General features: G+C 35.1%; 1 protein-coding gene across 2 annotated transcripts; it reads right to left on the bottom strand.

The window, feature by feature from the left end:
- Positions 1 to 4,485: 4,485 nt before the first annotated feature.
- Positions 4,486 to 17,134, bottom strand: LOC131768621 (glucose-6-phosphate 1-dehydrogenase-like). 2 transcript variants are annotated; one of them, XM_059084342.2, is made up of 16 exons: positions 16,962 to 17,134; positions 14,516 to 14,577; positions 13,957 to 13,994; positions 13,112 to 13,220; positions 12,451 to 12,671; positions 11,248 to 11,406; positions 10,484 to 10,609; positions 9,852 to 9,945; positions 9,311 to 9,497; positions 8,710 to 8,739; positions 8,138 to 8,250; positions 7,625 to 7,717; positions 7,351 to 7,427; positions 6,761 to 6,853; positions 5,334 to 5,444; positions 4,486 to 4,739 (listed from the first exon to the last, which is right to left on the bottom strand). In XM_059084342.2, exons 1-15 carry the CDS (start codon positions 17,077 to 17,079, stop codon positions 5,354 to 5,356), a joined length of 1,611 nt encoding a protein of 536 aa, XP_058940325.1. In that variant the 5' UTR covers positions 17,080 to 17,134; the 3' UTR covers positions 4,486 to 4,739; positions 5,334 to 5,353. The 2 variants fall into 2 exon arrangements, with proteins under 2 accessions (XP_058940325.1, XP_058940326.1); XM_059084343.2 differs by lacking the exon at positions 16,962 to 17,134 and adding an exon at positions 14,664 to 14,719 and having other exon boundaries at positions 4,487 to 4,739.
- Positions 17,135 to 17,400: the final 266 nt, after the last annotated feature.

The raw sequence follows: 17,400 nt of genomic DNA, 5'->3' as shown, positions 1-17,400 counted from the left end.
CGCGCTTTCCCGTGGCGTCTTGGGAAACCACAAGACGTGAACAAACCAGTTCGTTGTGACGTTCATAGGTCGGACGTGTGGTGAAGGGTTCTTTGTTTTCGACGAGGAACTTCATCTTCTAAGAAAAAAAATGAACAGTCTTAACTGTATCATGATCTCAATTTTGAAACTGTGTTTCACGTATTAACTTGTTAAAAATAGGTAGGTCTGACTACCTTTCGTCGGACTATACTTAATTAATCCTGATGAACTACGTACGAAGCAGCTGATGCACAAAGGATTTTAGAGATTTATGACAATAAGTTTTATGTGTTTTATCAGAAAGCAAATGGCGGAAATAGAATTAAAACGTCAATTTTCATTACAGCTGATGACCTATTATAGCATATCGTGTGAGAATTATTTCGGTTGACAATCGTCAAAAATTACATTGGAAGAAAAAGAACGTTTTTCACAATTTTTTATGATAATTGAATTGATACTTTTACACATGACAAACGGAAAAAATCTCAAATTTAAGTAAAAATCACCTACCCAAAAAATAATTCTCGATATATTTCATCATCTTTATGCTATAACAATTCTAAAAGTAACTGAATGGCAACAAATAGACTATCACCCTCACATTTGATGTAGCTGATGATGTAACTGCCACAACTAATAACCGAAAAATTAATTCATAGCAGGTAAGCAAGTTTGACTCAAGCTTCAAAATTACTTCCATTGCCACAGACTCCTGTTTGTTACTTCCTGTTGGTTATTTTTAATTCTTAGCCTAAATTACCAAATAAAATCATAGTGATTTTTTATCAAGAGTAAGGGTTCATTTTCAGCACTGAATTTATCATTTTTGTAGCTATTTTCAACAGAAGGAAATGTTACTCTGTATCATTTTTGAAAACAGTCCAAGAAATTTAATGTCAGAAGAAATATTAAATGGGTTTTCTTAATGAAGCCTATTTAATACTTCAATTAGATCAAATATTATATCATATTGTAAGTAAAAAAATCATGGTAAAATCTCTCTAAATTCATCTTCTTTGAGGAGCTTAACTATTTGAAACTCAATAAGTATGTGTAAATGTATTTGTGTTTTGCCTGAAGATATCTCATCAGGACTATCATTATCATCAATATTTTGACTACAAAGAACTGGAATCACTTGTGGTTCATATGTAAGTACGAAACATCCATACAAAAAGGGGGGACTCTCAGCTCAAAATCTATTACCTTTAAGCACTGTTGTAAGCATAGTATTTGCCCAGTATTGATGGACAAATGTCATTCATAATACATTAGAAACCCTTTTCTTAGTGTCTGGTCCAGCACTAATTTGAGATTATCACTTTGCCAGCTTGAAGTTTAAAGTTACATTTTATGAAACCCTTTATTGCCAAAATTGTATTTTTTTTTTAAAGAGCACAAATCAAGATTAGGTCTCCTTTTAGGAATACAAAAAATAATACTCTATTTGAAAAATAGGGAGTGGGAGTACTATTTTTCCAACAAACACAAGAGGGCGACAAGGTTGCTAAGTAAGATTCAAGTTGGTGGCATCCGTGGTCAAATTTTGTCGAACACTTGAAAACCAACTTTGCAATGGTTTAAGTAATGTGGGTCTGGAGCACACTTTTCCCTCGATTGAACAAAAAACCACCTTACAAAATTGAACTAAAAGAGGTTTATATAGTTACTTACCCACGCATTATCAACTGGGGGTGTCTAGTGCTAAGTAACAAGGAAAATCCGTTCACAGTTATCAATGGTTGCATTTTGCTGGGGAAAATTCGCGTGACCAGCCAGAAGCAACGAGGAGCTCTTCGCGTTTACGGCTGAGCCCACGGTCATTGCCTCACCGGGACAAGATGGCGGAATTGAAGCTGTGAGTTTGTGAGGGTTTTTATATTTCAAGTTATAGTAGGAACTTGCCGTTTTGTTTGGTTTGAAATTTGTTTTTCAATGAATTTCTTAATCGTTTTTACATTCAGGGAACTTACTGTGCCTTTTTCGACCGAGTCCTGAGGCGGCAAATTGTTCGCAATTCTCTCTCCGTCGATCCGGAACCAAAACGTGGCGGAGCCAAGAAACAGCTAACAGTGAAAGACAATGTTGTTATACGTGGTAAGTGTTGCAAATTGTAGCTCTTTTCCATCTGTGTATGTAACTTGTTTCACTGTGCATTACTTTTGAAAGCTCTTTTCCGGAAAGGAAGTGGACCTTTGGATCAACCTCAGCTGTTTGGAGGTTGTAGCGTAATTGAAAACCCTCGAAAGCTAAGACTTGATACTGAGGACTCCTTTATTTTCTTTATTTGACATGATCTTGTTATGATTCTTGCCAGAAACGTCTAGCTCCGGTTTTAATCCCTCTAATAGTGATTTAGTCGCGATACGTATTCATTTTCAGATCTTCGGTCTTTGTTTTTGATACAACCGCTGTTTGTAACATAGTTACGTTTTTATCAAGCTTTATCAAGTTGCTACAAGATATTAAAGTTAAAAAGGATGGGGATTTTCTAATTCGTGAATTACACAATAAGTAACCAATCACTATCGTTCCTCTTATTGATCCACATCGTAAGCGGCTGTATGACGAGATAATCAACAATTATTCATATATTAGAATATAACCAGCTTACAGTTAATGAATTGGACTGACAACTGTAGAGAGTTTTAGGATTATTTTACCTTTCTGTGTAAAAATAATTGTTAGTCTACGTCATCCTACCAACCAGGATGCAGGCAGGTATACTCTAAGGTTTGGTTTATTTAAAGCCCTCTTCTTTAGGTGATCAAATGGACTACCATGAACACAGATAGTGATTGTCTCTTTGTCATATTCCACTCCCCACCCCTTTGCATTAAGATTCAACAAATCCCTTGCAGTTTGTTCTTTCTCTGTGCTGGTAATTTAGGGGAAAAAAGGCCTGTAAAAATAGACTTCCTACAGGAAGACATGATACTGTTTGTGTGGACCAGCACTTTTCATTCCTACAGAACAATATCATCCCCTGAAGCTAAGACATTGAGAGTCTGTGCAAATGGTTTCCTTGACCATTTGACTCTGGTTACAGAAAACCAATTGAAGCATTTGGTCCTCCCTTGGAAGAATCGTAACCTTCTTGGATATCAACTGATAGCCATTTTTTTGGAGAGAGAGTTTATTGCAACACCAGCAGGATAGGTTGATTTATATTGGGTAATTACCCAGTCAAATTGACCTCACAGCATTACAAAGGTGCTCCATGTGCTTAACAAACACTCTACCTAATAGGTAAATTACTGTTAAGTACTTGCCAGCTGCCATTATCTTGTTGTTATTAATGAGCCGTTTTGCTTGGAATTGTGTACTGAAAAAATAGGTTTCAAGTGGCAAGGATACAAACCACATATGTGTTGGCAGGACTCATGTCTGTGTTTTACTTTAGTGTTTGCCTCAACAACTGAAAAACATGGTAAATGTATCTTAAACATTTTTGCAGTTTCACACAGCAGGAATTTTGAGGTAATGGAAGTTACCATGGTGTGCTTCTCACTTGTGTTGAAATTACACCATAAACAGTCATGTTTTAGCAACCACATGGTAAAGTTGGCAAACTGTCATTTCTTTCTTGTTATTTAAGAGTACATGTACTTTATGTGGTCATGGACTTTTCATAGTGAAAACAATGTGCAAAATAACTATTAATAGTAACAGACAACGAAGTAAGGCACATTTTATTATTTCTTCTCTCTCTTCTCTCTCTGAGAAGGGAATCAAACATTATTTACTTAAGCCTAAGTTACCACACTAAGTCTTTGAATAATAGCTAGCATTACAAATGTGCTAGGTTTTGACCTTATGAAGCAGCTTTTGTAACTAAAATGAATGCTTTGAGCAGGACTCTTGATGGCTGCAACATTATTAATTCTTATGATATCTAAAATTAATTCAAACCAAATACAAGGGAAAACTCTACCTAGAAGTCGCCTGTTGTTGAAATAGTACATTTTTATATCTTACAGTTAACCTTGTAAAACATGTACCAGTATGTATCATGTCTGCTTATTGCAGGGCAAGTCAAACTATGTTCATACTTAAGGGGAAAAGTATGTAAAGTGATTCACCTTTGAACATTTAAATAGAGATCTATGCAATTACCCTTGGACTCTTGAAAAAAACAAAGCCAAATATTTTGACATTAGTGTTTTGGTATGACTTTCAGCTGTACCACATATACGCATTTGTATTAAAAAAAACCTATGGTCCAACAGAACCCTACATGCTGGGAAAACTGCCCAAATAACAGTCCTAGTTTGTTTCACCTGTGCATCAGTTCAAACGGGGTGAAAAAAAAAAGCACACTGACCACATATAATTCCCTGAAAATGTGGAAATATTCATCTTGCAGATGGATGACTTGATATGTTGTAAGGCAACAAAGGGTAGACTACTTCTACTTCATATTTCTCAGAGAAAAAAGTGTCATACAAAAACAAATACAAAGAGACACAACTGAAACTAATACTAGCTAAATAGTGACCACCTCTCAAAAGCTGGAGACAACTGAAGTATGAAACAAATCATTTAAGTGAAAGTGGCAAGAAAAGGATTGTAATAAGAAATTTAGGTTAAGTTACGCAATGAGTGAGTTAATATAAAAGTTGTGACAAACTGTCATTTTCAAATTCCGCTAATTGATCAGCAACAGGAGAAACAACTGCAACTTTCATGTTGATTATCAACTGAAAAGAGTTAACCTGCAAATTAGCAAAAATTTCACACTTCAGTGTTCTACATATAAACAAAGAATAAAAAACTGATTGGTCCCATCACTCTGGTTGGAAAGTGGCTTCAGAAAACCCTTTTTCTCACCAGATCAATGTCATTGGTTAATTTGTTCTTAAGCTTAAGCTCTAGGAGCAGGGTGCCCAAGAGTTTTCCAGGCGTTTTGATTGATTGGCATTTTCTGAGTAATAATTTGGCTTGTAACATTTAACCCTTTACACCCAACATCAGTTTGCATATTCTCCATACTGTTCTCTAGGCATTTCCTAGGGAGAATTTGTTTTACAATCAAGAGCAACTTTAGTTTGTGATCAATTACTTTATTCTCTTGACCATACTGCATAATTCAGGGGTGATACTGCAAGGAGAAATTAGATGCTAGTCACACTAAGGGGTTAAAGGGTTAAAGTGTAATTTTCATCAGCTGTTTAATTGTTCAATTGCCAGCAACTGGTAATCAGACAGGTAAAATCTTGCAGTTTGATCCTGCTACAGCTGATTTGAGGCTTTTGTTATTTACACAAACTGTAAAAATCCAATATTGAATAAAATCATGGCAGTCATACCTGAGTTTTAAAGTAATGATCTACTTTTTAGCTTTCTTTTCCCACTTATATGTTCCACTGTAAAGAAATCCACTGTCTTTGATAAGAGTATCAGATTCTAATGGTCCTCGGCTGTCCAAAAAAACAAAACAAAACAAAACAAAAAGAAAGAAAGAAAAAAAAAATCTCAATGACTGCCATCAACGGGCACATCAAACTGAAGACAATTTACCTCATGATTAGTGGATGTGCATGTTTGCCTATATAAAAATGAAAAATTAAGATTTATGCAAAATAAGTTGAACTTCTTATACACAGTCGTACTGAGTTTCTAGCCCTTTACACACACTGTAAGATCAGTATGCAAGTTCTCTGTGCATTTTGAATGTTATTAATGAGAAGAATTTGTCAAAAAATCAAGAGCTTGAGTTTGCTATCATTCCTTTATTCTTCTGATCTTACTGTTTGATTCAGGGATAGTACTGTAAGGAGAAATTTGATCTTATGATTATGGGGGGTCCTGGGTTTAAAAAAAAATAAATTTTTAAAGGAACTGTGTGGTTTTTCATGTGCCTCTATATGACCATGACTTCTGGGCCTCCTATAAGGAGTGTTTTCTTGCCTGACTTTCATCTTTTCAACTTTTTTAATCAAGAACTTGAGTTTGCTATCATTTCCTTTATTCTTATGATCTTACTGTTTGATTTAGGGATAATACTGTAAGGAGAAATTTGATGCTTATGATTCTTGGGGGTCCTGGGTTTAAAAAAAAATCAATTTTTAAAGGAAATGTGCAGTTTTCATGTGCCTCAGTCTATATGACCACGACTTCTGGGCCTTCTGTAGGGAGTGTTTTCTTGCCTGACTTTCATCTTTGGTAACAATCAGTATACATAAGTGGGTTTAACTATCAGTAAGAAAGATTTAACCTTGAACTAAGTTGACCTTAAATGCAAGTGAAAGCAACAATCCCTAGAATCCAAATATGACTAAGCCACACTGTGTGAGTGATACAGTTTGACTGAGGATCTTGTCAGCTTTGTGTAGGAGGTCAAATAATTTCTAGAGCAATTTGGAATGAACAAGGACAAGTATCTGTAAATTTCTTAAAGACTAAACAAATTGAGTACAATTTGTTGCCTAGGAAAATTTATAAGTAATTAAATTTATTTCAAATTAGAGGAGAAATCTGTTCATGTCTTCAAATTTAGTTGCATGATTGGGTGTTTTCAATATTGAGTTATCAGTGATACAGTCCCAGTGTATCTAACAGTGACATACTAACCATGACAAAGTGATTGACCTTCCTCTACCAACTGTTACGTTGACAAACTTAGGGTCATTTTGTTAACGATTGGCTGTTATTCATTTTAATTGATCATTGAAAGTGCTTGACTGCTATAACTGAACTTGTTTAGCACATGTCCATTATTAACAAGAGTTAATACCTTCCAAACTGATAAGGAATTGGTTTTACATTCTCCTTTTCAATCTGATGGAGAATAGGGGTAAAAATTCTCCAGGCCTCGGCAAGCTCATCACTGGAAATAAAAAAATGTGTGACCCATAAAATTACTAACTTATTATATGTAGAGAAAATCACAATAAAATTATAGCAATATAAAAGAATTAAACAGTTCCTAAGTTTTCAGACCAAGACACATGATGCAAGAATTTACTGCAAAACTTTACTGAAACAAATGGCAGCAAAACTTTGCTCCCCATGGCAAGGAGATTTGTAAGAAAAACCTTTGTTCTTAAGACAGAGTTAAACATTGCTGCAATCAGTTGCACGACCTCTAACAAGTTTTCATTTGTGCAACTGATTGTGGTGACCAAATTCCATTGGAAAAACAAATATTTCTCAAAATTCTCTGTGTCAAATATAAGGAAGCTTTTGTAGCAACTTGTCCCAATCACCTCTCACACTAACTTGTTCTTGAAAAAGTACATAGTGAACAGCATGATACAACTTGTTATCAATTGTATTGTGGTCTACAACCATTGAGATAAACCCAACAGTCTGATTTGTTTGTACCTTCTGACAAAATGAGCTTGATTTCCAGAAAACACATCAAGAATAAGTCTCTCATAGGCATCAGGCATCTTCACATTCTGTTAAGTAAAAACAAAAGTGTTAAGTATTCAAATGTTGTGCAATGTTTGAAGAATACTATTAGCTGACACAAATGCCTGAAAAATTGTTATTCATTGGGATTTACATGATAGAAAGAACAAACTTTTAAGTAGCTGAAAAAGCTACAACCACACCGCAAAAAAGAAGCTAATTCTGACAGATAGAAAAAACATACTGTGTATCTGTCAGAATATGTTAAGTCCAACTCTGATTCTTTTGGTTCAAAGGACATTCCTGCTTCCTTAATCATCAACTTGACATAAACAGCCTGTAAAATACAACAAAAATATTTCCTTCACTAAAAACAAACAATTGTTTCAATGCACTTGGATGTGATATTTGAGCACTACTCTTTTTCTTTTTTTTTGGGGGGGGGGGGCAGAAGTTAAAAAAGACTAATCCTTGAAAGTTCAAATGTCTGGGGGGGAAGGGTAGGGGGAAGTTGAATTTTCCAATTGATTGATGCATTGTTCACATCTTTTACATGTGAGGATATTGTCATCACAGTTATATCCACCCACAATCAGTGAGATATTATTGTTATTATTATTATCATTATTATTATTATTATTATTATTATCATTATCATTATCATTATCATTATTATTACTGAACATTTTCACAAATTTAAAATTGATACCATGGGAACACTATTTTTTATTAATAAAAATGGGAAATTTCTGCATACCTCATTTGGCTGAAGTCTGACCACTAACTCATTCCTCTTGCATCCTCCTTCAAAGATATCTCCAGGTGTGTCAATGAACTGAATGCGGACCTCTGCCTTACGCTCATTCAGAGCTAGAGAATGAGAAGTAGATGGTGATTTTTTAGTGTAACAGCTAATGATTGCTTCTGACAACAATTCTTAAAATTAAATTAAAACTTTAACTAATTTTATTTTGAATATTATTAAATAAGTAAACTTGTATTTAATTGTGTTAAGTCCATAGAGGCTGATGATTGCTTCTGATAATAATTCTCAAGAGTAAATAAAACTAACTCAATTTGTTTTGAATATTATTAAATAAACTTGTATTTAAATTTGTTGAGTCCATAGAGGCTTAAATCAACACAAACATGAGACTAATATTTTGTATTTACTTCTACGTAAATGAGACAAAAATGCTTTTTATTGTCAGATATAAAATCTGAAATCATTCAGACTTAAAATTACAATGTATCGACAATTTGATATGTACCAATAATTATATTAATCTATAATCAGACATGTATAAAATTATAATTATTGAAAAATACCTTTGCCACATTTGAGAATAAATGGAACACCTGTAGACATGAATGAACAAAAAGTACAGTAAAAAATATCACAATTGAAGTACTTTGGCTGATTCTATCAATACTTGATTAATTTGTCGTCTTCCTGCCTACCACTTCTTAACACTGAAACATGTGTAGCTCTTAACTTGTACTTAAAGTTAGTGCTAGAGCTAAAAGTTTGATCATGGGAAGATTAGTCTCAGTTCTGCTTCTGTCTGAATAGGACTTTTGTATATCAGTGAGATGGATAAGTGTCATCATTTGAGTCTGGGAGTTGTGTGTCACTTGAATGTCATTTGCTTGGTTTATTGAAATGGATTCATAAAACAATTACTTTAAGTGGACTTGGAACATGTGACTAACATGTGACTAACATGTGACTAACATGTGACTAACAGAGAACTACTCACTTGACTCTAATGATGACTTAAGCCAAGGTTACTGAAATATCAGTCACTATAATCAACAACATTACTGAACAGTGACACTGCAAGACAGTCATAATGCTGGGTTTCAACTCTTTCTTGAATTGTGTTTAGATCCCTCAATTCACTTGCCTCAGTGAGCACCTTTAACTTACCATCCCATTTTTCGTTGCGTATGTACATGACAGAGGTTGCAAAGGTTGGTGTGATGGATCCTTTTGGTACAGTTGGATCATCAAGATAACCAAATTTTCCATCACCTTCTGCATCAGGATTTCCAATATACTGACCAAGCACAGTGTTTTCTAATTCAATTGGGCTTATGGACTTCAGAACTTTAACCTGAATGAGTAAAATGACAGGATTAGTCAACAAGTGTAACCTAACAAAAGCCCTCCCTTTCCTGTGGAGAACAGGAAAGGGGGGGGTAGGGGTAAAAGGGGGTCACCCTGCTTTGAATCAGCAATCTCACGTATGGGGAGGCAATAACTCTGATCATCTGTGCTAAGCTGACTGTACCTCACATGCCCCATGAATTGTAAATTGTTTATAAAAAATTTAAAGTTTGAAAGAACAATAAAAGTATACAGGGATGTCTACTGGTTTCTGCAGGAAAAAAAATTGTTTCTGGATTAAAAAAAGAGTAAGAATTTGTTGGAATAAAGGTGACTGAACAGTTCACACAATTGTACTCACCTTCTCATTTCGAAGATCTTCCGCTCGTTTACTGGCTGGTTTTTCCATGGCAACCAAACAAAGAACCTGTAAGAGATGATTCTGCATCACATCTCTGCAAGAGGCATGCACAGTTTGTATTAATCAGAAGTCAAACCTCAAACTTGCAAAAGAAAAAGAAATTCCCTCTTTGACTCCAAACTAAAGGAGGCTCCATGCTATTAATTATCATACACTGGTAATTGTCATTTACACTTATCAATGGCAGGTTACTCAGTTAAATAAAGATGGATAGAAGTTGCAGGTTCTGCAGAGGCAAAGTTCAGCACCTAACAATTTAAAATTGAAGAGATGAAAAACAAGGCAATGTAATTCAAATTAGTTTTCACTCAGTTGTTAAGTGCCTAATCCTTTTTCAAATTCAAAGAAACCCCTCTCTCAAACTTAAAACATGAGTTGGTATGCTAATCTTTTGGTGATGAAACACTACAGTAATGGTGAGATGGTTGATTATAAGACTTGAATTTTATTCAGCAATTGTGGCGTCATTTAATCATTTACTTTAAGTTCCTATAAAGCTGGAGAAACACTACTATTCCACATTTTGGTAATTATACTCACTGTACTGGTCAGAGTAAATTGCTACAAATTACCTTATGATTCCATATTCATCAAAGTAGCCTCCTCGCCCATAAGTTCCAATGGGTTCTTTGAATGTAATGATGACACTTTTGACACTCTCTCTACACCACACTGGACCAAAAATTCGGTTACCAAATCTAATATGAAGAAATTGTTTATAAGGGAGTCACTTGAACTATTGTTACTTTCAATTTGCCACCTAACCTCAGAAATAGAATATCACTGGTACTAAATTTGTGTGTTGCTAATGGTTTTCTCTGCCAATCATAAACCCATTACACCCTAATATCAGTATCCATATTCTCCAAAATCTTCTCTATACATTTCCTTCAGTACTGACAAAGAGAATTTGTTTGTCATCAAAGTTTAGTTGGGGATCATTTCCTTTATTCTCATGATCTTGATGAATGATTCAGCTGTATTACTGTAAGGAGAATTGAGATGCTGGTCACTCTCAGGGTTTAAATAGTTAAAAAACAGTTTCATTAGAAGAGTATCAATCATTAACTAACCATAAATTGCCTTGTTAATAACCATTATAGCTCGTGTTAACACAGTTACCTTCATTACTTGTGGCAAGGCAGAAGAAAGGGCAAACACAACATCATAACAGACCTAATTTGTTTTAAGATCTCCCTTTACAATCTTGACCATTAACAACTAGTGTGTTCAATGACTGTATCTATCTATTGACATAAGACTCTTGTTGGAGGTTAATTCAAAGAGCCATCCTTAAAATTTGAAAGCAAGAAGAGTAAAGGGAAATAAGTCCTACCGCAGCACCATCAGGTTCTGTACCATTTCTTTTCCAAGATAATGATCTATACGATACATGGAGTCCTCAGGAAACAGTGACGCTAGATGATTGGACAACTCAGCAGAGCTGTCAGAATCCTTGCCAAAGGGTTTTTCTATCACCACCCGATTCCAACCCCTGTACAAACCATACACAAGTCCAATCTTAGTTATGAACTTCAAAGTAGATTTTGCACATCTAAAACTTTGACAAATATAGTGATAGATGCTTATCCTGATTATTGAAACAAGAAGAAACCAAATGTGCCACTACTCACTAAGGATGGGAATCCTATTCTATTGCTCTGTTTCAAGCTTATCCTGATTTTTTAATCAAGAAGCTAATATTAATAGGAGTATAGCTACTCTTTCTGAAGAAGTTCCTATTATATTGCAAGGGGAACCTTTATTTCAAGCTTATCCTGTTTTTGCCACATGAAAAAACTGAGGATATTGCTACTTCTGCTGGTTATTTGCATGGTTTTCCTGTAATTCATCAATCTTCCCTGGCCATTATGTGCTACCTACTTAGAACTCTTGGGTGAAGGGGGGCACTGTGGGAGTAATACAGCAAGTTTAACCAGGACAACTGAAAGCTGTCCAGACCCATCATTGGCAAAATCATTATGCATACATCTCATTACATCTTGGTCATTTAATTTGTAAAATTAAGGATCTGAAAAACTTTGATACAGGAGTGCAACCTTAATGCTAAAAATTACTCTCAATTCTGAGGTCATTTACATGATTCTAAGCAGACACCTGGTATTGACCTGAAGTGAATGGAACTAAAAAATTAATGTGAGTGGAAAAAGTGGAATTATATAAGATTATTAAGAATTACCCTTTCTAAACTTGCTTTGACTTACTAATTGCTTTATTGAATGAAAAATTGTGAGATGAAAATTATTGAATTTTTAAATTTGGTCATTTAAGTCTTTTTCCCATAGTGGAAAGTTTGTGGGAGAGAGTGGACCAACTACATGACTGAATTAAATGTGATTTAAATTTTTTTCTACATTTCAAATTGTACAGACTTGTTTGATTTTTATTTCTCCTTGTCCTGAACTCATCATCACAATAACAAACAGAGAAAAAAATTCAAACGAAACTAGAGTGAAAGAGTTTAAACCAAGGAGAAATCCAAACCACCATGTACACTATTCATCAAACTATAACATACTTTGAGCCCATGCAGTACTTCTTGATGTTCTCTGATGTGTCCATGAAAACAGAAGGAGGAAGTGCAAGATAAAACAGCCTGTTGACAACATCCTTCCCTTCTCCAAGTTTCTCAAGCTCTGCATTCAGACTTTTAAAACCTGAAGCCTCATTGTAAGGACCTTTCACATAGTAGCATCTCTTGTAGAATTCTGACAATTTTTCATTCTCTCCATCTTTAAGCTAAAAAGAAATAATTTATGACAAATTTGTTTAGCTTACAGAAGAAAATGTTCAATAAATGAGAGAGAAATGTACTTATCATTGGTTTGCTTCTCTTTGATTTCACAGTAGTAAAAAAGTTATGCTGCCCTGTCAATCAAGCAAGTGGAAAACTAAAACAAATTTGACTGGATCATTAGGGTTTTTCCATGCTTATATGAATTCACATTGAGTTCCTTTACTCCTGTTGATCTTTCCTTGGTTCTGATTGGCCACAGTGATTACTTTACTTTGGGTTTATGATACTGTATAAAAATGGGCGACCCACACCTCTTCCTTACATCTAAGAACTGTCCTCTATCTCTAAATATTAGAACAGGAAATTTACTGGTTGATCCTCTGAGTTAAAATACTCCACCAGAGGTTAATTTTCTACTCTTAGCCAGAGGAAAAGAACTCACCTTCATGAAAGGCTCAATTTTGGCTCGTAATTTGTCAACAGTCAGATCTGAACGAGCATACCCAATTATTTTAGTGTTTTTTGGAATGAGATCATCTTTGTACAGATACCTAGTAAGATAAATGGCATAGCTTAATTGTAATAGCAAAAATGTGCACTTATTGAAAGATCAAACGCAGACCTTGCCACAAGATATAACTTCCATTTTTTTTCTCCACCAAACAATCACTTACTTGTCAGTTATATGTACAATAAGTGAACTCACTTAAGAGATATATCAGACTTTAAATGGAATAAAAACCTATCATCTAGCATCAATTTCACAACACCAGTTCAACATGTTCCCTTCAAAAGTCTTTAAGCATCATGATACTTCGTTAAAAAATACTTAGTAAGAGATAATTTATTGTAATCTCTATCAGCTTTTTCATGTCTGTGATGACTAATGTCTCCCTAGCCCTTGCAATGAGGTTAGATGGGATCAATTTGATTTAAGTATAATGCCATGGGAGAGTATCAAAAAGCAAAAACATTTAACATAACACATGCCACTATGAAATAAAGATTTTCCTATTGATATCAATTGTTATAACAAATTCCTGGTTGAAAATTTTTCTTTCTTTTTTTATTTACACAGTCTTTTTAATTTGGAAATGAAAACTCAAATGAAAAAAGTTTTAATCTAAGTTTTCAACTTTTATTACAATAAGAATCTGGCTGGAAGAGTGACATTTGTATCACATCATCACTGACTATTGCGTGACTTTTCAGATTTAATAGAATTGTTGACTAGTAAGTCATCCAATATTTGCTTACAAAAGATTTATCAACAAAACTTTGTATTACCATAAGGTGGGGTAAATCTTTTTCTTGGCAAGGTCTCCCTGTAATGATAAGTTATGAGAAATACTGAGGAAGTATTACTTTGATAGTTTCACAAACATGATGGGCGACCTACATCTTCAAAATTCTTGCTATCACATTAGTGTCCGATTAGCATGTTAATGCAAATTCCTTACAAAATCTTTAATCGCAAATAAACAGCTCTTTAACTTCGACTGATGTAAAATGGCATTGAGACTGACAGATACAAAATTCCAGCCTTGCGTTCGAACCCTGTAATCATAATATTAAATTTCAATCTGTGAACTTCCAAACATGAAGTGAAACTACTTAGACCTAACTTGCAATATTTGCATGTGTAAATTTGTTCGATTTTCTGCACGAACGATTGAAGTTGTGAGCTGTTTCAAAATGAACGCATTTGTTCATTAGCAGAAAGGATTTCGAAGCCAGGAGATAGAAAAAGATTTTTAAGCGGCACATTATATTGGTAACAAATAGAAATGTTCCACCGTGCAACTTGGAAAGATAGATAGAAGCGAAAGTCAAACCTGTCACTTACCGAAGCTCCGAATACAACTAGTAACGTTTCTTCGTTCATCACTGCTGAACTATCCTCTGGATCTGGCGAAATTTATAAAAAAAGGAATGATTACAACGTTTTTAGTTTTAAAATTCTAATTTTCTAAGATTTACAACTTTCTGCAGACCTTTGGGTCCTCTGGGGCACTGTCAGAACACCTTGGTGTTTACGTAATAATGATCATGCGCAAATTACCACATGATTTGTTACCCTGGAAAAATGGCAAGTCTGTACTTTGAACAAATACTTCTCGACATGTTTTTGATTGCTTCAGTCGTTGACTTTTATTTTAATTTTCAAATGCATCGTTTCAAAGAAATGAAGGGCATTGGAAGAAGAGTTTACGTGGGTAGACAATCTAAAACGGAAAAATCCACCCAGGTTTGTCACGCAATCTTGGTTCACGTGATGAACAACAACTTCGTATGAAATAAAGATAAAGCTGTACAAAGATTGCGAAAACTACAATGTCTGTTTTATGACTCTTATCTGCACTGCGTGAAATTTTAGTTACTAAATATTAGAAGATTTTTGTAACATCAGGTTTTCCCTTTCGTAATTTTAACCTCACAAGGAGACCCGTCAGCAGAATGGATGATTCCACCTGTTCGAAGTCATAATGCTTTTCCCGAACTTATGTGTCGCTTCGGTCACTGATCACATGGGAAATTTAAGCTAGTGGCCAAGATGAATCTGACGGAAGTCGAAACCCAAAGTAGAACCCAAGCCCTATCATCATTTTTAGTTTATGTCATTGACGAGGTCTGTGTTCACCATGTCTCCTCTTTATGTGTTGTTTGTTAGGTTGTTTGTTTGTTTAACGTGATGCTGGTATTGCACCAAAGAAGAGGGGAGCACTTAAAATATGTTTGGGTGGAATTGTGCAGAGATCTTAAAACCTTTACCCTTGACACAAAATCCTTTCAATGATCTCTTAGCCAGTTAGAACTATATTATAGGAGATCGTGTCAAATCAACGAGGCCCCATGAGGGAGGTCTGAGTATCCTGTATTCCATTAATTTTGGCCATAATATCCCGTATCCCGTTAATTCCTGTAGTTTGTATCCCCAATTTTTTACTTCGATATCCCCGAAGCCCGTATCCCTCTAAGTTTTTCCTCAAGTGTCTCGTATCCCTATAATTTTTTACCCAAACATCCCGTATCCCGGTAATCCTGATGGGGCCTTATCGACCATCTGGCCATGTCTAGTCACGTATTTTTCGGAAAACACAAGCCCAAAAAATTCCCCCAATTCAAAACCAAACAATCATCGAATACTCTTATAGGTTTTCAGAAGGAATTTCGATTACTGTTATTTTTTTTGTGACCAAAGACTGAGCCGAAATTTACACAGTGTCGAAAGCGTAGCGATTGCGTTAGGTGTGGACAAAATAACGCGATCCGTGGCAAAATTGTTTAAATCAAGAGCGGCATACAGTATACTTGGTTTATCATACGAGTCCATTGGACTACTGGAAGTCTTCGGGGGGGGGGGAGGGGTAGGGAAGGGCAACTTTTAGGGAGAAGTGTTCCTATTTAAAGTTGCCTTTCAGTCGAGGCGCTTTGACGAGATGTATCACTTCAAGATGAACCTAATTTTTCTTATTGAGGATCTAAGGAAATCATACATTTCTGAGGTTTTCTTGTTCATACCACGTAATCTCAAACGCACAATTGGAAACGAACAAATATTTGCATTTAGCAAAAACAGGATAAATCCTTTGTTGTTCATTCAAGCACGAAGTATAACGCTTGAACAATATTTCCCTCCAACCTCTTTTTCCTTGTTACAACGCTTAGAAACAAAACTCTCTTTCTTTGTAATAATTAAATAACCAGGCAATAAATATCAGTGTAGAAGTCTATCTACAGTGACAACTAACTTTTTGCTCAATGATTTTGAAAAATGGAAATTCTTGCCCCTCCCCCGTCATCAAACATAATTTATATATATTCATGAATGGTTGGCCATTGGAGCTGAAATATTGACTTTGTCTTTCTAACTGTTTATGAGGGATTTTTAGTAGAATAGAAAACGTGCTTCAGTCTTTCAAATTATTAAAACGTCGTCTGAACTCAGCCACGAAGATCAAGATTTGCCAAAAAGACCTGATTACTGATCAGGAAATCTATATTTTGGTATGTTCACTGGTAATAGCCATTTCTGTCACTGAACTTAAAACATGTCACGCAACGCAAATCTTTTTTTTGATACATTAAATATTCACAACCAATTCACAAGGTAGTACCTCTGTCCACCATGAGAAAAAGAACGTTTAAGCTCATAGAAACAAACTTGAAATGCCATAATTAGAGTATTCTAAACTTAAGTCAACTTGTGTAAAACTTAAGGGAGTCAAGGCTTTAAAACAGTCTGTTTGTTAAGTGTGTGTCTTTACGTGAAATAATTACGATAATCTTACCTGTTTGAGATGAGTATGCTCGAAGACGACAGAGGTCAAAATTATGCGTTTTCTCTGGTTTTGGTTTAGAATCCAAATTGAAGATCCATGAGTTATCAGGTTTAATTTTCCTTGCCATGATTAGTTATTGAAAAGATCAGTCAACGACCGCAACTTCCCATGCGTCTTTGCTTGTTTTCTTTTGATTTGAGACTGGGAACTAATCCGTCACGCCACGATAACTATCTACCACGAGAATCACCGCTTGGAATAACCTCACGTCTTCCAAAACTGAATAAAAGGTGATTAGACAATTTCTGCGTATTGTTTCGCATGGAGAAGAGCAACAGTATAGTTTAAAATATCTTGTCGCTGGCAGAGATGGGTTCGGAATCGTTTCGGAAAAAGATAAACTTTCAGCTCTTGGACCACGTGGGCTCATTTCCCAAACAACACGTCA

This window comes from Pocillopora verrucosa, chromosome 11, assembly GCF_036669915.1.
Source record: "Pocillopora verrucosa isolate sample1 chromosome 11, ASM3666991v2, whole genome shotgun sequence".
Lineage (NCBI taxonomy): Eukaryota > Metazoa > Cnidaria > Anthozoa > Scleractinia > Pocilloporidae > Pocillopora > Pocillopora verrucosa.
Note: the sequence above shows the minus strand (reverse complement) of the source record. Positions and strands in the feature narration are given on the sequence as shown.